Source organism: Astatotilapia calliptera, chromosome 3, assembly GCF_964374335.1.
Source record: "Astatotilapia calliptera chromosome 3, fAstCal68.1, whole genome shotgun sequence".
In the NCBI taxonomy this organism is placed as follows: domain Eukaryota; kingdom Metazoa; phylum Chordata; class Actinopteri; order Cichliformes; family Cichlidae; genus Astatotilapia; species Astatotilapia calliptera.
In genome coordinates this window covers 31,446,095-31,468,949 of record NC_137424.1, presented here as the reverse complement: position 1 = coordinate 31,468,949, position 22,855 = coordinate 31,446,095, and the positions used below count along the sequence as shown (strand labels likewise).

Genomic DNA, 22,855 nt, shown 5'->3' with positions numbered 1-22,855 from the left:
ACTATTTTACTGTAAGATTAACTTTCTAAGCTCCACGTCACTCATACTCTGCTTAGTTTCACTTTCGCAAGCACGCTCTGCAAAAGCATGCAGTTTCCTGTCTACTTTGGCACAGAGTGTGCTCAGAGTTGAGCCTTCCTTTTATAACCCAATATAATCAGCATATAAGCATTTAAGATTATAGATTTAACTCAACAGTTTAAAGTGGTTATAACTGAACCCGTAATAAAGGTTAATGTGATTATGATAACACCTGTAATACAAATTATAACATAATGCCAACAGCTTCAATAAATACTTTGATGAAATGATGATTAATGCAATGATGAAGATGATGGTTATGAACAGTAGCAGTAAAATAATTTCTTTAATCCTACATTCCCTCTCTTGGTAAACCTCTCTATAAAAGAGGGTCACCACACTTTACTAGTGTCATTGCTCTGACCCTCTCTAGCTGCCCTCTGGCTCAGGGAACGAGACAACAACCTCATGTGTTCCAGGTAATCGAGTACTAAGACGCCAGCTCCCTCTTGAGAACACTTCATGCTTAAGTGGTCTGTGCTCCTTTTCTGGGTCCCTCTCTTGTGGAAGTCTTCTCCTGTAAAGGATAGAAAACAAAAAGCCTCTCTCTGCTACACCTCACTAATCTACTGTGTTCATCTAATGCTCCTTTAATCATTCAAAGTTGTTTCACCATATCATGTTCTGGGCTCAATCCTTTATATTAACTTTACTTAATCTCAAGGCTCTTTATGTGTGTGAGCAACACTTTTAGTTTTATTAAACACACCCAAGGTAAGATATAAATCATCACCATCTAACCATAAAAACAGACCGAGACGTTCCTCTTTCTGCCACTTGTTACTAGGCAAGCTCGAATTCAGTTAGAAGCTAAATGAATTTCAGGCCTTTGGCCTGTCAGGTTTATGGATTCTATGTGTTTGTAAGCGTGTGCGGCCTTCTATGCTCTAAGTCGACCTCAATATATCAACTGAGACATATCGCTCAGCGAAGCTTAAAACCTTGAATAGACTGGGCATCAACTCTCATGAGCACAATCGCAATGTGTATAAAAAAATGATTTCTACGTATATAATCTTCAATGTTATTCATTTGGGTCAGCGACACTTTTAACACCCTCTTAAGCTTCTCCTCTACCCTATAAATAAATCTATGTAATATCTGTTTGTGTAAGCCTGCATTATAACCACTTATTCTAGAAATCAAAAAGAAATCAAACATTTTTACTCCTAAAATCTTTGCTAGTTTTCCCCAAAGCATATCTTTTATTCAAAGTGTCCCGCAGTTTCCCTTTAGGTTTGGTATACAGCTTCTTATGAACACCTGCATTTTATCTTCTAAACAGTATTCAGTTCATTTTAATCCTTTAACTTAAACACGAAAATAACAATTTCTGCCTCAGTTTTAACATATCTAAATTATCAGAAAACCTGAAAAGTCATAAAATGAACCTAAAACCCGTTTCAAATTAAACCTTAAATTCCCCCTTTTTGATACATCTTATGTGTCAAACTCAAAATGCTTCACCCGAGCTTAGGAAATTAAAAGAAAAAGGTTAGTCATATCATTTCTCAAAACACCTCAGCGATCCTCCTCTTAGGTATATCTGCTCCGGGCCTGCAAACCTGTGTTTAAGGAATGAAATCAATTTAATCATCATGTCAGATCTTTTCGAACTCCTGGCTCCATCCAGAGCCTGCATCCTTGGAACTTCCTAGAAACAAAACCTATGTGTTAACCTGAACTTCACATTTCATACATATTTGCTCTCCCGAAATTTTTTTACAGCGCTGTTAGTTCACTCTCTTTCAGGCCTGCTTAGAACAAAAATGAGAAAAAGAGAGCTGATTATTATCTCATCAAAACGCAAAACAAAATCACCTGACAGGTTTTCTCTAAGTGCACTGTTACAAACATAATGGGCCCCTCTTAGACATGTCCATGTTTAATAAAACTCCCTCTATTAAAATAACAAAACAACCCAAAGCCAACTGACTGAATCAACCCATCACTAAAACAACAACCTCAAACACCTTACACACAGAAAGATTTTGCCACCGGTTCTTCAGGGTCCTGGCACTCCCAGGTCAACTGACATAATTTCACCTGTTCAATACACAGAGAATCTTGTCAAAAGCTGCACAATTTTGCACACCCACACAGTGTCTCCTCCAGTACAAGCTTCACACACACAGTTAAACAGGAAACCTAAGTTCCTCTTTTTTCTGTCCCCAGTCATTCAAGTAATTTGCATACTGAGTCATATCTCAACAAGTTGCCGTGACAAGAGAAATGCATGTTTAAACATTATCACATTATTGAATTATTTTCATTTTCTTTCTATAGTAATTACTTGTTTTAATCAATCTGTACAAGAGCACTTTTAATTCACTCTTCTAAAAACTGCTTTAATCGCTTTTCCTTTTTACATAAATCACTCCCTTGCCATGGAACTTCCCTGAGTTATTCCTCAACTTCAAGGTTTAAGTGTATTTTATTGAACCTTCACACTATTTTAACACTAATAAACAGACCCACATGCTATACATGCTGTCTAATCCTCATGAGCTCTCTTGTACAGTGGGGCAAAAAAGTATTTAGTCAGCCACCGATTGTGCAAGTTCCCCCACCTAAAATGATGACAGAGGTCAGTAATTTGCACCAGAGGTACACTTCAACTGTGAGAGACAGAATGTGAAAAAAAAATCCATGAATTCACATGGTAGGATTTGTAAAGAATTTATTCGTAAATCAAGGTGGAAAATAAGTATTTGGTCACCTCAAACAAGGAAAATCTCACAGACCTGTAACGTCTTCTGTAAGAAGCTTATCCGTCCCCCACTCGTTACCTGTATGAATGGCACGTGTTTGAACTCATCATCTGTATAAAAGACACCTGTCCACAGCCTCAAACAGTCAGACCCCAAACGCCGCCATGGCCAAGACCAAAGAGCTTTCGAAGGACACCAGGAAAAGTATTGTAGACCTGCACCAGACTGGGAAGAGTGAATCTACAATAGGCAAGCAGCTTGGTGTGAAAAAATCAACTGTGGGAGCAATCATCAGAAAATGGAAGACATACAAGACCACTGATAATCTCCCTCGATCTGGGGCTCCACGCAAGATCTCATCCCGTGGGGTCAAAATGATCATGAGAACGGTGAGCAAAGATCCCAGAACCACACGGGGGGACCTGGTGAATGACCTGCAGAGAGCTGGGACCAAAGTAACAAAGGTCACCATCAGTAACACACTACAACGGCAGGGGATCAAATCCCGCAGTGCCAGACGTGTTCCGCTGCTGAAGCCAGTGCATGTCCAGGCCCGTCTGAAGTTTGCCAGAGAGCACATGGATGATACAGCAGAGGATTGGGAGAATGTCATGTGGTCAGATGAAACCAAAGTAGAACTTTTTGGTATAAACTCAACTCGTCGTGTTTGGAGGAAGAAGAATACTGAGTTGCATCCCAAGAACACCATACCTACTGTAAAGCATGGGGGTGGAAACATCATGCTATGGGGCTGTTTTTCTGCCAAGGGGACAGGACGACTGATCCGTGTTAAGGACAGAATGAATGGGGCCATGTATCGTGAGATTTTGAGCCAAAACCTCCTTCCATCAGTGAGAACTTTGAAGATGAAACCAGGCTGCGTCTTCCAACATGACAATGATCCAAAACACACCGCCCGGGCAACAAAGGAGTGGCTCCGTAAGAAGCATTTGAAAGTCCTGGAGTGGCCTAGCCAGTCTCCAGACCTCAACCCCATAGAAAATCTGTGGCGGGAGTTGAAAGTCCGTGTTGCTCGGCGACAGCCCCAAAACATCACTGCTCTCGAGAAGATCTGCATGGAGGAATGGGCCAAAATACCAGCTACTGTGTGTGCAAACCTGGTAAAGACCTATAGTAAACGTTTGACCTCTGTTATTGCCAACAAAGGTTATGTTACAAAGTATTGAGTTGTATTTTTCTTATTGACCAAATACTTATTTTCCACCCTGATTTACGAATAAATTCTTTACAAATCCTACCATGTGGATTCATGGATTTTTTTTTCACATTCTGTCTCTCACAGTTGAAGTGTACCTCTGGTGCAAATTACTGACCTCTGTCATCATTTTAGGTGGGGGAACTTGCACAATCGGTGGCTGACTAAATACTTTTTTGCCCCACTGTATTTGTAAGGTTAATGCATTTTCTGTTTGTGTGTGATTTTGTATATGTTTCTTTTGCAGTGTTTCAGACTCTTTCACAATTTTCCATTTAAACAGTCAGTTTTCTCTTTTCCAAATTTGCTAACCCAAATTTTGATTTCCCACCTTAAATAACAGCATTCCTTGTCTTCAGCCAGAAGTTAGAGCTCTCATGTCAGAATTAGTCATGCCAGTGATGTTCACCTATAAAATTTCTTCCGATCGCTGCATGTGGAAAATTGGTCCAGGTCTGCTTGTGCCTAAAAATAACAAAACTAAAACATTTTCATTATTATCATGAGTACTTAAACAACCCACTTCCCTTTTTCCGGCCAGAAATACCAATTTGTTTCATGTATTCACCTTGATAAATGTAAGCGTGTTCTTCTTTGCGTTCATGTTATGTGGTCATGTTAATGGAGTGTAAGCTGCTTCTTCATTGCATATGTATTTTATAATCTGGTTTAATTCATGCGTCTTTGCACTGAACTTTGGATTCAAACTGTCTCACTTCTGATTCTTTCCAAAAATAATTTCACATGTAACAATTTGTGTATGTGTGTTTTCTATTCATTAATGTAATTGGTAGTTAGTTTTTCTCTTTATTTTTTTACCTTCTTTTGTTTACCTCTTTGTTGTGATCTGGTGGACATCCCTAAACCATCATGAGTTCAGGCTTCAATTTCAATCCAATTATATCCTGTACTCTTGCAGTCGAACTCGTCCGGGCTTGACCTCTGACTGGTCCCTGTCCCTCTTTTCACAGTGTTCTGTGTTGTCTTGAAATCTCAAGCAACACAGTCCCACTCAGATTCTTCTGCTCCTCTGTTTCTTCTCCGTTGATCTTTTCAGTCTTTTCTTTCAGGATTACTCCAAGCATGGCAAATAGCACACCCGGTGCCTTCAAACAGTCATGTCACACTGTTCTTACCAACCTGCAGTTCACCGTGCATGTTGCATCACGTGCTTTCTTACATGCTGCTGCTGGAGTTGTCGGTGTTATAGTTCAGTTGCACTGTCTTTTGCCTGCTGTTAATTCTTCAAGTTCTTCGTCATGAGCTTAACTGTCCTTTAAGCTTCTTCTCAGGATCGGGACAAAGTGAGAGGTCAAGCTGTAAAATTTTAAGCCAAAGCCTGGCCTATTTTCATCCCAATTCTGTTAATCTATGCTTTTGCCGCTGTACTTCATGTTTTCAGGTTGAAAAGAGTCCACCTGTATTGACACACTAAAACATTTAATTAATATCCTTTTCATTTCTTTTCTTAAAACATTCATTCGCTTCATCTGCCTAGAGTTTAACTCATCTCTCTCTCTGGGTCCACACTTGACACAGTTAGTCTCCTTTTATGGGCATGCAGTTCCTGTCACACACACACGCAGCTACTCAGAGCCATCTTTTCTGTTTCTCTCCTTCCTATTTCTTCAGGGTAATCAAACTCTTGTTTTTTCTTTGTATTTACAGTCTACAAATCCTCTGTAGTTCTGCTAAGTCTTGATCTAAAAACAATGCACCCTTATTTCACGCACACACACTTTTAAATATCCTAAGCTCTTTGGTTTTTGTAACATCATTCACGCAATACTTTCATAATCCTCTCACACACACTGCCTTTTCTCGCAAACTTCCTCTTTTCACACACTCTGCTATGAACCCGTGTAGTGTTGATTATTACTTATTTACTATTTAGTACGAATCGCAAAGAATCACTCAGATCCAGTACTCACAACATTCACACAGTTAAAATCACTCAAAATACGCTTTCCTAAGAGTATTTTATCAGACATGCTTTTCAAAATCAGAAAGAGTCAAAGAAAAACAATTGAAACCTCTAATAATTCTCACAACACACACAAAAAATCAAAAAAATAAACACACCAGCATTTATTACTGAAGAGAGGTTACTGTTGAAAGTCAATATATATCAAAACTCAGTCAATTACTATAAATCCACTGCAACAACTCAAAACTTTATTTATAGCCCTCTAATAAACATAAACGGCTTCTCAAACGCATGCATTCAACAATGTTTGCAGCAGTATTTGTGAAACCAACTGTGGTTTAAGCAGTTCACAGCTTCCTCATTTGCATTTTCACACACACGCACAGTCTAAAAAAAAAACACCAGCCTGACTCACAGACTCCTTTCACACAGAGATCTCTTATTTTATATTACAAAGACGTCTTAAAATTACAACTGCAGAGATTTTCAGGCCTTTTAACACCTACACAATTCGACAAATTTAAAATAACGGTCCAACCAATAAACTCCCTGAGTTTTTTGCGATCAATTTAACCAGTATTCGTCCCGAACGGTGGCCCGATTTTTTTAGTGCCCTAACTGAATTTAAAAGTGTCAACCAACCCAAACTTTGCCTGAAGCTCTATTTTTGGCATGTCACAGCCAAGGCTTTCCCCGAAGTTTTAAGTTAAGGTTTCACGCCCGAAATCCGACTTCTGCTGGCCAAAAAAGCGCAGACTACCGTTCCAAACGGTAAGGAGACTCTAACTCCTAGCTTATTCCAGGATGCCCTGTACACCACAGTTAAGCCAAGCTGAACTAACCCTATTCGCCGATAGGTCAATGTTTGCGTCCACGGCAAGGAGGGAGTGTAAACTCCGGGCTATGCGCTTCTTGGCAGTCCCGCTGCCGTTCTAGAAAAATTTATAATACTTTGAAACAACAATCAACACCCCCAGAACAAGTGTATGATTGACGCAGATCTAACCTGATGACCAATGGGGACTTTAACCCACAAAATGACCAATTCCCTATCTTTCCTACTGGGGACTTAGGAGGAAAGGGACTTTAACACTTTCAAACTTCCATTTTCATTATTTCAACTTTCAAACCTCGCGAGAATTTCACCAAAATCAAAACAGACCTTTACCAGTAATTTAGTGAGTAGACTTTAATTTTCCATGTCCAATTTGGCACACTTTGGAAATAATTCAACAGGTATGTGCCTTACCTTTGGATAAGCCAGCGTATGCCCACTCACTTCGATCACTGGCTCGTGCCTGCCCGTTCAACCGCCTCGGACCCCGGATTTCTGCGTCCGAACCTCCAAACTCACTATCTCTTCTCAATAACCGGACGAGCCCCCAAAATGTTAAGGGTTCAAATATTGAGGAGGGATACAGGAGGGATCAAAATCACAACGAAGGTCCAGAAGAGTTAGGTTAAACGATGATTTTAATGAACACACGCGTGGGGAGATGTACACTGCAAAATATCAGCTGTAGATCTCCGCCCAATAATACACAAGCAGTTGTTTTTATAGCAGGGGTATTATTTATGACGTCCCCTCATGCGTCAAAGCAGATACAATACATGCATAAGTTTCAAAACCACAAATGTTCTGTTGACAACTTTTGGCACAGTTTGAAAAGAACATTCTCCTTGCCTCCAAGCCAGGTGCTTCCTGTAGCTCATCTCGCTCTTGCTTCTCCAAAACCTCAGAGGCCTGCTCTGCAACAAAACTATCAATTCTGCAGGCACAAAAATGCAGTTACAAGCAAAATATGTCTGAACTCTTACCTAGAAATGAATCTACCTAAGATGTGTGTGTATATGTCTCCTGACCTCAATTGCACTTTGTTTCACCTCTCACCTAACCTACTAAAGCTCACAGCCAGACAGAGGCCACTCTCATATGTGTAACAATCTACTAAAACTATATTGAATAAATGCTTTAATTAAATGCCACTACTCAAAGCATAATAAAAAGAATATAAACGAATAAAAGATAATAATGAATATCCTAGTTATTCAAATAGCCTCATCCAGACAGCTCCTCAAAATAACCACCAAAAAATGCACACTTTACAGAGGAAACAAAGACATTTTAGAAGTACACTTCCTGACTTATTCTGAGTCATCTGTTAACAAGCAAACTCAAACGCAGCACGTTGCCGAATACACTCAGGCCTCTACTCAGCTACTATTTTACTGTAAGATTAACTTTCTAAGCTCCACGTCACTCATACTCTGCTTAGTTTCACTTTCGCAAGCACGCTCTGCAAAAGCATGCAGTTTCCTGTCTACTTTGGCACAGAGTGTACTCAGAGTTGAGCCTTCCTTTTATAACCCAATATAATCAGCATATAAGCATTTAAGATTATAGATTTAACTCAACAGTTTAAAGTGGTTATAACTGAACCCGTAATAAAGGTTAATGTGATTATGATAACACCTGTAATACAAATTATAACATAATGCCAACAGCTTCAATAAATACTTTGATGAAATGATGATTTATGCAATGATAAAGATGATGGTTATGAACAGTAGCAGTAAAATAATTTCTTTAATCCTACAACATATACTAAATTTAAATATAGCCTATGAAAAATACCCAACCCAGCAACGACCTTTGTATCTTGAAACAAAGCAAGAACCCCTCCCCCCAACTTAAACTAATAAAAAGAAGACTAAACAAGGAATAACTTTGGCTATGTGAACCAACATGAGTTACAAAAACATGGAAACTGAGTTGGATATAATGTCTTCATTCAGTTCAATTAAACTTTATTTATTTAGCACCAAATCACAACAACAGTTGCCTTAAAGCACTTTATATTGTAAGGTACACCCTGCAATAATACATACAGAGAAAACCCAACAATCATTTGATTCTCTATATCCACAGAGACACACCTGAAGAGCTTACTGGAGGATGTGGGCTTGGAGCAGAACTACAGAACGAAGCTATCACTCAGCGAAATACTTGTTCTTAATAGGAAGACCATTTCTGACGACACTTTGGAGTATAAATCTGACCTCCCATGGCATTTTTTAAAGAAGCTGATGATGGTTAATGTAACAGCTAGGAGTGTGACATATGTATCAGATTGTGGGTTAAATTGTGCTGATAAATCAGAGAATACAGACTCGGATCTTGACGATCTGTTTGACAGTTCAAACACAGATGACATGCTAAACCCCCTCGACATAATCACTGCTCTCTTTCTGTGTTCTGATGGTTTTGTACAGCAAGAAATGGCACTAAAAATGTCCATGTGTCAGTTCTCTCTTCCTCTGCTGCTTCCCAATTGTGACACCAATCAGTGTACACTAATGTTGTGGGCCATGAGAGACATTGTTAAGGAGTACAGACCTTCGTCTCTGTCAGAATCCAAGGGCTTCATTGAAGACAGAATCGTTCTCTCCAAACTTCCAATGATCTCTTTTGTCAGACTGGGTGAGTGCTCCTTGTCCAAGTCAGAGATTCTCAATAAGCTTCTAACCAATTCTCAGCAACACCATGAGACCTTTGTTCATCGCAACATGGAGTGTGGTGACAGTCCAAGAAGAATATCCAACGGACTGACTGAAATTACTTGGTATCTTCCTTGTGGAAACACAAACATTGATATTTTCAGTGAGCCAGTGGCTGTAGCTAACCTTCGTGGGGACATTGAATCCTTTGAAACACAATACTCCTTTTTGTGTCAGACATCTGCTGCAGTTTTTGTGTTCTTTGACCATTTGGACTCTGAGTGCAGTCTACTTACTAACCAAAACCGAAAGGCACAGATATACTTAGTGGGTAACTATGAGAGCAAACGCTTCAGTAAAGATGTTTTAAAGAAAGTACAAACAAAGTTGGACTTGACTAAGAACAACATCATTATTAAGACAAAACAGAAAAATGATGCTGATTTTGTAAAAGATTTGAGGAAAACAGTCAGAGATGCAGTTGAGAACTCAAATATGAAGATAACAATAGAGCAGATGGCAGACTTTGCACATGAACTGGGAATCCTGGTTGATGAAGACTCTCCAGAGTGCCAGAAAGCAAAGAAAAATGCTGAAGAAGTCACTGGAGAAATACAAGACATCCATAGATTCAAAGAAGATCAGCTTCCACGACAAGGTGAAATATGGAAAGACCTGACCTGCTTAGAGAAGGAAGAATATCGGCTACAAAAAGTTGGATCAAAAAATACAGAAGATTATAAAAGTGATCTTCATCTGAAGAAAGAAGAACTGCGGAAAAAGCAGAACTCTTATGACATGTTGACAGCTATGACATGTTTCATCAATGCAATATCAAGCCCAGGAACAGAGAGGTTTTATTTCCTGAAATGGATGCGAATGAACCTTGATAACGTGTCTCGAATAAAACTGTCTGAACTTCGGGAGAAATATAAAGAAAAATGTAAGAACCCTGAGAACAAAGAGGAGATCAAGGAAATTGACAGACAAATTTCCAACAGCTCACTGGGGACTGAACACTTCTTCCGTGAAATGGGTCAGATCTATGAAGCCTCACTGTCCCTTCCACAAACAGATCCAGCACGTCAACAGCTGCAGCATCTGCCCAAACTGTGTGCAGAGTTGTTGCTTGATGGATTTCCTCTTGAGCTTGTAGATGGAGATGCATCCAACATCCCTCTCAGATGGGTGAGTGATGTTCTCTCTCAGCTCAGTGACTTGGTGTCTCCAAACAGAAAGATACATGTAGTCACAGTTCTTGGAGTTCAGGGCACAGGAAAGTCCACTCTCCTTAACACCATGTTTGGAGTGCAGTTTGCAGTCAGCAGTGGTCGATGTACTCGAGGTGCCTTTATGTTGCTCATCAAAATCAATGAAGACACGAAAAAAGTCCTAAACTGTGACTTCATGCTGATCATTGACACTGAGGGCTTAAAGTCATCAGAACTTGCACAACTGGATAATAGCTATGAGCACGACAATGAACTTGCTACACTTGTTGTGGGGCTGAGTGATGTCACCATTGTTAATATTGCAATGGAGAATTCACCTGAAATGAAGGACATCCTACAAATAGTTGTGCATGCTTTTCTCAGGATGAAGGAGGTGGGCAAAAAGCCAAAATGTGTGTTTGTTCACCAGAATGTTTCCAGTGTTTCAGCCCATGAGAAGAACTTACGAGACAGGAAACTGCTCCTGGAACAGTTAAATGAGATGACCCAGGCAGCAGCCAAAATGGAAAAAAAAGAGGAGAACAAGAGCTTCACTGATGTGATGGAGTACAGCCCTGACACTGGGAACTGGTACATTCTTGGACTCTGGAATGGAAACCCACCAATGGCACCAGTCAATGCAGGCTACAGTGAGGCTGTATATGAGCTCAAGAAACACATCATCCAACTGCTGAGAAACTCTGAATCATCTGTTAAGGATATCTTGGAGTTTAAAGAGTGGATGAAAAGCCTGTGGACTGCAGTAAAGCATGAAAATTTTATCTTCAGCTTTAGAAACAGCCTCGTAGCTGATGCATACATGAAACTCTGCACAGAATTCAACAAATGGGAGTGGGAATTCAAAAAAGAGATGTACACCTGGGTAACAAACGCAGAAAGAAGAATTTCCAATTTGGGTAAAGTTGCTGTAAAATCTGAATCTTCTGACATGAGAGAATTTCTCACATCTTTGAAAAGTGAAGCCTCCACAGTGCTCTCCACATGGGAGACTAGACTTCTAGAAAATCTGAGACAGTATTTCAAGCAAACAGAGGGTCATGTTTATCTGGTTGAAGGATACAAAGAGGAATTCTCAAACAGTGCAAAGAGCCTTCGAAAAGAAATGGAAAGGAGTGTTTTTAATCAGCTCACAGCAGAAGCAGAAATCAAGGAGGGAATGGCAGAAATTGAAAAAATACAAAAAAGTCACACACAAGAGATTGAAAAGGCAGTTTGTGCACTAATTGATGAATGTCGGAAAAAGAATTTACAAATGGGAGACACAGAACTGGAAAATGAATTTCACAAGATGTGGAGTGAAACTCTGAAGAAACTTTCTTTTTCTGAACAAAAGACAACAAATGTCTTCACCAGTGTATCTCACTACCTGAGAATTAATCTGACATACAAGGGGAGTCATGCATGTGAATTATTGAGTCAAAAAGGTCTACAAGATTGTGGAAAAGAGCCTTTCAATTATACAAGTGAGAACATACTTCACAGAGCTAGACATGCAATGGCTAAGTGGTTCAACATTCAAGATCACATAAACGCTGCACAAAAACTGGCTGACAGCATCATAGATGGTTGCACCCAGTTTGTGAGAGAAAAGGTTAAAAGAAAAAACAATTACTCGGATACTTACATCCAGGAGATCCTACACATCATTGATGAGAAATTACAAAGCAATCAAGATGTTAAGACAGACATCAATTTTGAAGTTTCCCTGAAACAGCACATCTGTGGATTTGCAGCCAGAGAGTTTCAGAAAATGCACGAAGATTTTATCCAAGAAAAGGATCCCTATAGATGTCTGATGAAAAACAAGGAAAAGTTTCGTGATGATTTCATTGATGTGTTTCATGAACGAGACCAGTGTCAGAAGAAGGCAGAAGAATTCACCAACCGATGTTTGAAGCCTGCTGTTGAAGATTTTATTAGTCGATGTCTGGGACCTGATATCATTGGTGAAATGCTGACATGTGAGCAGTTCAGCACACGAATGTCCTTCCACTATTCAGTTTTACTGGATCTGCTTTCAAAGGATGAATTTATGCACTACCTTGAATATATTCAGAATCATGAGGAGTATGTAAAAGAAGTGATAGAAAAGAAAATAGTGGAGCACTTTTCAACTGTGTCCAAAATATCTGAGTTTGAGGACCGACATCTCCAGTCATGCATCAAAAGCATAAATGATGCAATCAAAAAGGCCAAAACAGGGAAAAGTGATGACTTGAAGACATTTGTTGAAGATATTCACAAAGAACTTGGTGATAAACTGGTCATTTCTCAGGATGCTCTTGGTGCTTTCATGATCCTGAACAAGGCTAACAAGGAACAGTTCGCTCACTGGCTCACAGAGTGTGTAATGGTGATGGCAGAAGATCTTAGAAAAGAGTATCACAGACTGAACTTTGAAATGAAACTACAGCATGTTCATGTGCAACCCCAGAATGAATTTTTCAACAAACTGGTTGGTTGTGGCAAACAGTGTCCATTCTGCAAAGCTCCCTGTAATGCAGGAGGAGGAGCCCATACTGAGCACTTTGCTGCACTTCATAGGCCTCAGGGTCTTGGTGAATACAATGTGGCTAAAACACAGGAACTTGTCACCGGAATATGCACATCTTGTGTGAACACTGAACTGTCTTTTTGTTGCAATGCTACAAAGAATGAGTTTCACCCTTATAAACGTTACAAGGAGATTTACCCAGACTGGAAAATCGTTCCAGATGGGAGCCTTGAGGCATCAAACTACTGGAAATATGTGATGACAAAATACAACACTGCCTTTGCTGAAGTATTTCATGCAAAACCTGCTACAATTCCTCAAACTTGGAAAAACATCACAAAAGACGAGGCAGAAAAAAGTCTCAAAATGTCATTTCGCAACTAGTAAGAGAAAATAGAACTAGAAATTAGCAACTACAAACTCTTATTCTTCAAGCACAGAGAACACATTGTCAGACATTGTGATTTCAGTTTGTTTTTATGACATAGATCAATATACATTAGCTACTATGACTTACAATAATATGGGAAAATATATTTTATTGTTGCTCACTTTTACATGATTTTGTAATTAACACCTTAACCCTCTCAGGCTCAAATTAAACTTTTTGTTGCTAATGCACAACCAAGTCCTGCAGTGGTACTTCTGAGTAAAAAAAACTCATCAAATATGTATGTGGGGTAATCAGGTTTAGTTTTTAACTGTTGCAAATCGGCAACGCCTGCCTTGAGAGGGTTAAAAGAAAATTACTCTGCTTAAAACTTGTCTTGTTTTGATTTTGAGTCTTTATGTGGTATTATTCTACTGGAACAAAAAAAGAAAAAGCCCATTCTTTCGAATTTTATTTGTGTTGAGATATGATACCAACCACTTACATACTTTAGCTATTAAAAGATAATTTACAACTGTAGAAAGTTTTCTCATCAGAGTATATTACAGTTTTTCAGAATTTAGAAAAACAGTTTTTCATTGAAATATCAATGAAGATGAATATTTAAGGAATCATTCATTATATTAAGTCAGTTTTTATTTTATTTTAATATTCTTTTAATTTTCTAGTCGAAATTGTTCACTGTTTTAAAATGTACAATATTTTCTTTAATGTCAAGCATTTCTAAATTGAAGAAAGAGATGCAAAATCAAGACAACCAGCATACATTTGCAGTGAAGACTGGGCTGATGGTTTGCATGACTCAGTGTATTTGTCACGGTCTTTGTCATTGTAGAGTGTTAAGTAACATAGCACAGGATCTCAAAATGGCAGTGATATGCATGAAGTGTTGTTTTATTTAGTTGTTGTTTTTTTGTTGCATAACTTTTAATGTTTTGAACAAAAAATAAATTGTGTTCAATCCCACATGTATCTGACATAAGTCACTTTAAGTATGTGTCTTTATACGTGTGGTTTGAATCCTGTTTGCAAAAACTGGCATAGGTGTAACACTGTCTTTTGTAGAGGAATTTCTTTTATTTATGTATTATTTACATTATTTTATTCTATAATGCCTTGGTGCCACTGGGTTTTAGCATGTCTCAATGTTTCACACATTCAAGCCATTGAACAGCCAGGTGATTGTATCACAGGAAGTTGGGGGAAACCGAGAACTCCACAGAAAGAGTCTTTTTGTCAGGGTCCTGAGTCTCCTGACCCAGTGTTTTTAGTTCTTTGTGATTCTTGTATTTTGTACTCGTGTGATTTATTCTATGGTTTCTAGTTTTGATCCCTTGCCCTTCATGTTTCTCTGTGCCCCCTCTGTTCTGTGTACTTGTCTGTGTCTTTGCATGTTTGAGCTTCTGGTTTTCTGTCACTCTGTATTGTGAATTATGTTCTCATGGTTGGTCTTTTGTTACTCCCTCGAGTCTAATTTCTTGTGTTGTCTGAGTCAGTGTCGCGTCATCCCACATGCTGTGTGGATCGCCCTGTGAGCTTAGGTTGTCAGTTTAGTTTAGTTTGCTTTTGTATGACTTTCCCCTGCCAGCAATAAAGCTGAGTTTGTTGTGTTTAAACCTCGTGCCTGAGTGCCTGCATTTTGGGTCCAACTCCTGCCTGCCGCACAGTAGTGATGGCCAAATGAAGCTTTCTGAAGCACTGAAGCTTGTATTGAAAAACGGTTCATTACTCGAAGCTTTTCAACACAGGCCCCTCCGGTGACATCTGGTGGCGAACATTATGAAGAGCAGCTTGAATCTGCAAAATAAAACTGACTGCTTAATTATCACCGCTCACTCCACAGAGTGGAGTTCTCTCTGATATTGGGCCACCGTTGCATTGCTTTGAACATGTAATTGTTCTTTTTTTTCTCGATTGGGGGGCTGAAAAAATGTAATGCGTATTTGCGTAATACATTTTGATCAATAAACTTTCCCTATTTAAACATGCACCATGGTGTGGCCTTTCTTTGCTCATGACTCCTTGATGTTGGTAAATACAATAAGTGAGCAATATATATAATATACATATGATAATGTACAGCACATTATGGAGTATGCTCTTGCTGTGAAGTCCTGCCTCCATCTAATTGTGCATTTAATCACTGGACAGCTGGACAGGTTCATACAAAATATTAGATTAGGCCAATTGTCCTATACATATTTTTGACCTACGGGTGGGATTGATTGTGAACTGGAAAGGGAAAATGCTTAGGGGGCTGAGTACGGCTGCATCGTCACTGATTTGTAGAATCATTTTGATTCAATACAGGATCCGATTCAATTTGATTGGAATCTGGAAAGTTTTGCCTCAGACAGTCAGAAATATTACAATTCGGATCATTTATCAGTATATCCATATTTTCGTATCTATTAAAAGAAAGCTGACACTTGTGAGACTTAATTAGAGATGTAAACAGAGACTTATGAAACCTGCAGCTGCAGAAGCCAGCGAAAATTTAAAAAAAGAGGTAAACACAGCGTGGACCCGCAGACACATCAAAATCTGATTCTGATGCGTCAGATACGTTTGTATGCAGAATCCGTAAACCTGCTCCCATTTACTGTTTTAGCTGTTTGACCAAATTTTGTGAGGTTTAACCTGAGATGCTGGCGTTTCAGGCATAATAACATTTAATTTACAAATCGACTCAAGGTAATCAAAACCCACCCCTAATCATGAAATTGCAAAGTAAAAACATGATCTATGTAAGGTAGCCCTTTTGTCATTTTCATTTAAAAAGAGGATTAGTTTTACTGTGCGCTGGCCGAGTCTGTTTCTTTTTTTTTTTCTTTTTTTTTTGCCTGTCCCATTTGTTTCTTTAGCCATCAGAATTGTTGTCTGAAGACCAACAAGGATACCCAATGGATTTATTTTGCCAAATGGATCATTGTGGCATTGCCGTATTGGTCCATTTGATCGACCTTTGTTTTTATTGTTTATTTTATTTTATTTTCAGATGTTACAGACGGGACAGACATGAGTGAGGGATAGGAAAGGGAGAAAGAAAGAGGAAGGAAAAGAAAAACAGAAGGGGAGAGGGACAGTGAGAAAGGGGGGGGGGGGGGGAATCTCCTGGATCACCTGTTGAGAGAAGAAGAATAGAAAACAAGCAAAAAAAACCAAAGCAACATACTAAACACAACACCATCGCATTAATCTAGCTAAGTGTAAACAGCAGTAAATACTAAATATTCAATGTTGTTGTGCAGCACGCAGGACAGACAGCGCACAATGTGCTTTGAAGTAGCAGCCAAGAAAGGTGTAATTTAAGTCTACGAGCAGTGAACACCTGTGTGCATACCTGTGTGGATCAGCGTGCTTGTATTCAAATGGTTTTGTGGAGCAGGGAAATTATTTTACTGCTATTGTTAAATAATCATCATTATTACTATTGCATTAATAATATAATCTACAGTATTGATATTGTATTCAGAGGTTTAAACAGTGTGTGTGTCTTTCAGAAAGACTAAGTTGCAGGAGTTGACAGGAAGTTGCAGAAGGCTTTGCAGAACTGAAACCGAAAGTCATTCTGAGAAGCAGGTTAGACGAGGCTATTTGAATTATAGGTTATTCAAATTGTCTGTTATACTTTTATATTCTTTTACTAAGCTCTTAGTAGAGGTTCTTGATTAAAACATCTATTCAACATAGTACATGTAGTTTCAGTTAGGTTATTACACATAAGGATGAGCCTCTGGTCTGGTAAAAGGTCAGAAGTGCAACGGGTGAATTGACAGAGCATTTGAGGACGACACACACACACACACACACTCAGTTAGAGAGAATCATTTATAGGTGGAAGTTTAATCATGTTTTGCTTGGGGTTGCAAAAGAGCATTTGTCGCAGAACTGCTGCTGAGGTGTCAAGATGACAAGAGAGCATCCGGCAGTGACAGGAAGTACCGGCCATGAAGATAGAAGACAACGTTCCTTTAAACTGTGTTAAAAGTCATTGTGGTTTTGATTTGACGTATGTATGTATTCTGTCTGTGACGTATGAAGGGGCGTCAGTAAATCAAACCCTGATGCTATAAAAATCTGTGTATGCTTTGATTAAGTCGAAGATCAATTGCCGTCTGTGGTGATCTTCCCACGCGTGTATTCATTAAAATCAATTGTTTGACCACGATCTTCTGGACCTGGTTGTTTGTACTCTCCTTCCTCAATTATGTGAACCTTAACAGTTTCTATATATGTAATGGTCTGCAAGAGGATATAGAGAGCCATAGCCCCGTCCCCCAGGGTATGAAGCAGGCATGGAGGAGATCCAGGCCCCAGACATCCAGAGGCCCCAGAGTGCGAGAGCCCAAGGAGGACCACCGGACGGGCATCCGTGCCACCCTCATGGGAAGGGCTGAAGATCCCCAGATGAGGCGTCACCCAGTAGCCACCGAGCAGAAGCTAGAGGGGGCTGCACCGGCGTGCCCGCCGGCTCTGCCGGCAGCCAGCTGTGCCAGAGTGAACCGAGTCGCAGGCCCAGAGGCCGGAGGCCTGAGGGCCCCCCGCACCCCGGAGGAGGCCTGACCGAGCAACAGGCGCCAGGCCCCGCCAAGTAGCCACCGGGAGTGAGCTGGTACATACCTGAGCGCCCAGCCCAGGACACCAAGAACCACCAATGCACCGACCCCTGAGGGCATCAGTCACCGGCAGGGAGTGTGGTGAGGGGAGATAGGCCTTGGAGGGCCTGGGAGTTCCCAGAGAGGTGAAGTCTAAGACCCGACCTGACATATAGACACAGACAAACAGGCACACACAGACACAAACATGCATTCCCACCCTCATGCACACATATACAAACACTCAGCACTCACCCAACGTAAGGATCTTTTTTTTTTTTTTTTTTTTTTGCCTGTCCCGTTTGGCTCTTTTGCCATCAGAATTGTTGTCTAAAGGCAAAGAAAGATGCCCAACGGATTTACTTTACCAAATTGACCATCCCAGCCTTGCCGTAGTGGTCCATTTGATTCACCTTTTATTGTTTATTTTATTTTCACTTACTGAATACGGGACAGACTTGACTGGGGGAAAGAAACAGGAGAAAAAAAGAGGGAAAGAGAAACAGCTGAGAAGAGGGACGGGGGAGAAGGGCAAAAAACAAAAACCAACAGAATGGGCAGAGAAAAAAAAATGCATATATCAATCACCTGGATCACCTGCTGAGAAAGAAAAAAGAAAACAAGCAGGAGAGAACAAGAGTAATAGAATAAACAACATCACAATGATATATGGGAATATGACAGTAAATACTAAATATTAAACATTATTGTGCAGCACATAAGATCAACAGAACACAGTGTGCTTTGAGGTAGGAGCCAAAAAGGGTGTAGTTTGTGGGTGTGATCACCCGTGTGTACACCTGTGAGCATGGATGAGCTTGTTTTTTTTTTTTAAAGGTTCCTTCATGTAATGATCTGCTAGAGGGTGTGGGGGGGCCACAGCCCCGTCCTCCAGGGCATGAAGCAGGTATGGAGGAGATCAAAACTCCAGACATCCAGAGGTAAGGATCTTTTCTTAGAAATAATTTCTCCTGCCCTAGAGAAAATCCTCTCGCATGGAACAGAAGAGGCTGTGGAGTGCAGAAACTGCACTGCAAGTTGGTAGATATGCAGGTATGCGGTCTTCCTGGGTCCTGCAGACTATCACCTAAAAACAATAAACAAAATGATTTTCTAAAATGTGTAGCAATGTAATTTACGTATAGTGTCAACTTTTTTTAGTCTTTATTAGCTTTAATTCACATGGAAGTGTTTCTAAAGTCATATGCTGTAATGATATTTACATTATGAAAAGATGATTTTGGACATTTCAAGTTTTTCACTTCTGCAGATAAAATAAATTGAGCAAAATCAACTCAAAATCCCACGAAGGATTCACTTTCTTATAAACCACTGAATCAGTTGTGTTCTAAATGAAGCTTTGGACGTCACTGATCACGTGACTCTGGCCAAACGACACAGTGCTCCTGCAGTCTGTTGTTTCTTGGGTACGCACCGGAGCACCAGCTTCAAGCGGGCCATCATTAGTCTAATTGATAGATTTAATCAATAAACCGTTCTTGTGTAAACATGCACCATGGTGTGGTATTTCTTTGCCTGTCACTTCTTTATGTTGGTAAATAAATAAATGCAAAATACATATAATAACATACAACACATTATGGCGCATGCCTCTGCTGTGAGGTCCTGCCTCCAGGTACTTAGCAATTAACCACTGGACACCTGGACAGGTATGTTTATAAATCATATTATATTTGCTAAATCGCTGATATATTTTGAAACTGGGGAAAGAACTGATTGTGAACTGGGAGGGGAAAATTCTTGCAAACATGTCAAATAAAAACATGATGCATTTAAGGTTATATATATATAGGAAGGAAGGGGGCCGGGGACTGGTGAGTGTCAGCACCACAGTCCAGGATGAGACAACGAACATCCAAGAATACATTGGGAAGATGGCCCCAACTGACCGAGTGCTCATAGAATACCTCAGGCAGCAGAAACCCAAGAAAGAGGAGGGAGACGAGGAACCATCATGGAAGGACAGGCCCCTGCACGGTATGTACCACCGGCAGATAGAGGAGGTGGCTGATATCCAGAAATCCTACCAGTGGCTGGACAAAGCTGGACTGAAAGACAGAACAGAGGCACTAATCATGGCAGCACAAGAACAAGCTCTGAGCACAAGATCCATAGAGGCTGGGGTCTATCACACCAGGCAAGACCCCAGGTGCAGGCTGTGTAAAGATGCCCCAGAGACAATCCAGCACATAACAGCAGGGTGCAAGATGCTAGCAGGCAAGGCATACATGGAACGCCATAACCAAGTGGCCGGCATAGTGTACAGGAACATCTGTGCCGAGTATAACCTGGAAGTCCCGAGGTCCAAATGTTAAAAGACAGTGTCCAATCTCAGACAGACTCAGTCACTTTCATGCTACATCAGGTTATCCCCCAGATGCTTTGCGTGATTTGCTTGAAGGGATTGTACCTGTGGAAATATCACTCTGTCTTGATGTGTTAATCAGGAAGAAATACATATCTCTTGAGCAGCTCAACCATTCCATCCGTTGCTTTCCTTACAAATGGAGTGACAAAACAAACTGTCCACAACCCATTGCCCCAAATTTCACAGCACGAAAAAGTGTAGGAGGTAATGCACACGAAAACTGGTGTTTGTTGAGAATGATACCACTCATGATTGGTGACAAAGTACCAGAAGATGAGCCTGCTTGGGAGGTTTTGATGACCCTGAAAGATGTTGTTGAGCTTGTCATGGCTCCTCTCCACAAGGATCACACAATAGGATACATGCAAAGTAAGATCTCAGAAAACCGTTACAGATATTTAGAAGTGTTCCCAGAGGAGAAACTGAGACCAAAACATCACTTTCTCGAGCACTATCCTTTGCTTACAACTGTTTACGGGCCACTTGTACATTTCTGGACTATGCGATTTGAAGCCAAACATCGATTCTTTAAAAGGATTGTGAGGCAGACTGGGTGTTTTAGAAACATCCTCATGACAATGGCGAGAAAACACCAATCGATGATTGCGTATCATAACCCACAATTACAACCACCAAAGGCCAGCACTGTCAGTGTCCCAGAAGATTCAAGTGGCAGTCGATGTTCTAAAAGACAGCATTAAGGAGTCCTTTGCAAGAAAGTTCCCCAGAGAAGACTTTGTGAACATGACAAATAAAGCAACCATTTTAGGCACAGACTATAATATTGGCATGATGCTGCCGTTTGGCTCAACAGGAGGCCTACCTGACTTTGCAGAATTCCATCAAATAATCATTGTGCACCAAACTCCTGTGTTTGTTCTGAAGTTGCTTAGAGGCTGGTACTGTGAACACCTGAGGAGTTTCAAAGTAGAGCCCACAGGAGAGACAGAAATCCTTAAACATTCTGAACTGAAAGAAACGTACCCCATGGCTGCATACAATACAGCAGATGGCCGTATGGTGTCCCTTAAACACTTCATTTGCACATCAGAGTAAGTGTAATGGGTTGATTATTTCTGTTATATCAAATGTTTGTGCGCTTATTGAAATTATTGAAAAAATATTATTTTACCAACAACTATATGGGCAGGCGTCCTGTCTTATTTGTTTATTGTAATGTTTATTTAACAGGAACAACACATAACATTGAAAAAGAAAATGGAAACGTGATGCATACTTAACTCTCCTCTATTCTTCTTCCCTTATCTCCCTCTTCTTAAAATGACAATCAAAAATGATTTATTCAAAATTCTACTGAACTAAATCTCTGCTTTTATTTCTCTGCCAGAAGATAATGAAGAAAATATATGCATGTAAGCTTATCAACTATTAATAACCTGTCTCAATTTATTTTCTTTCTCTGTCTCTACAGCTGAGGAAACACAAACCAAACAACAATGGCAGTCCAGTTAAGAGTCATTTTAGAAGAACACAGCATTCAAAAGTTGACACTTCCAACAGGAATTCCTAATACAGTGGAAGATCTTGTCTCCATAATTACTGAAACTTTCCAGTTGCATGGGGAATTTGGACTGCTATACCAAGACAAAGACTTTGACAATCAGTTTTTCAGTGTCATCTCGACTGCTGACTTGTATGACAAGGCCACTGTTAAAGTGATCCTCAAAGAGCCAGTAATCACCCTTGACTTACAACCAGTATGTAAATCAAGATCATCGTCTACATTGAACTCGTCGACTTCAGTGAGCACCCATCCTGCAAGTACTACTGAAACGGACATCTGCCCTGCCAATCATGATGCATCCTCACAGGTGTCCGACTGTGCATCGTCAAGTTCCAGTGACACCATCATTCTCCCTGATTCATTTCGCCCTGCTGCGTGGCCAGTGCCATTTCAAGTACCGGAGTTTTCCCGTGACATACAACTAAAAGAGAGGCTTGAATTAATTTATGAAATAACAAAGAAAAACAACGCAAAGATAATTGCAGATAAAATGAATAAAACGTTCTCTAGCTGAAGACTTGGAGTGGTCAGCCTCTGCCCCTCTGTGGGTGAGTTAAAAGAAAGGTGGCCAGCATTATTCACTGAGGCTCAGGTGAGTATGTGTGATAACTTTTCCTTCCCACCAAAAAACACTCATGTTATAACTATGAGATCTGGTCTGTCATTTGAAATGTCATTTTTTTGTCCCCTTACTTCTTAGATCATCGAAGAGTTCAGACGCATCACCACAGTTTCTTTGGTGGAGACATTCATGCTGAAACTTGATGAGTACACACCAGGTCTTTTGCAGATT

The 22,855-nt window shown here is 40.1% G+C and overlaps 1 protein-coding gene across 1 annotated transcript; it reads left to right on the top strand.

The window, feature by feature from the left end:
- The first annotated feature begins 8,865 nt into the window (after window positions 1-8,865).
- LOC113018540 (up-regulator of cell proliferation-like) lies at window positions 8,866-15,007 on the top strand. Its single transcript, XM_080299831.1, has one exon. The coding sequence runs from the start codon at window positions 9,023-9,025 to the stop codon at window positions 13,541-13,543; it is 4,521 nt and encodes a 1,506-aa protein (XP_080155957.1). The 5' UTR covers window positions 8,866-9,022; the 3' UTR covers window positions 13,544-15,007.
- The last annotated feature ends 7,848 nt before the right edge of the window (window positions 15,008-22,855 follow it).

Bases quoted from the DNA above. Each gene is read 5' to 3' on its own strand.
- LOC113018540 (XM_080299831.1), top strand. From the start codon at position 9,023: ATGATGGTTAATGTAACAGCTAGGAGTGTGACATATGTATCAGATTGT.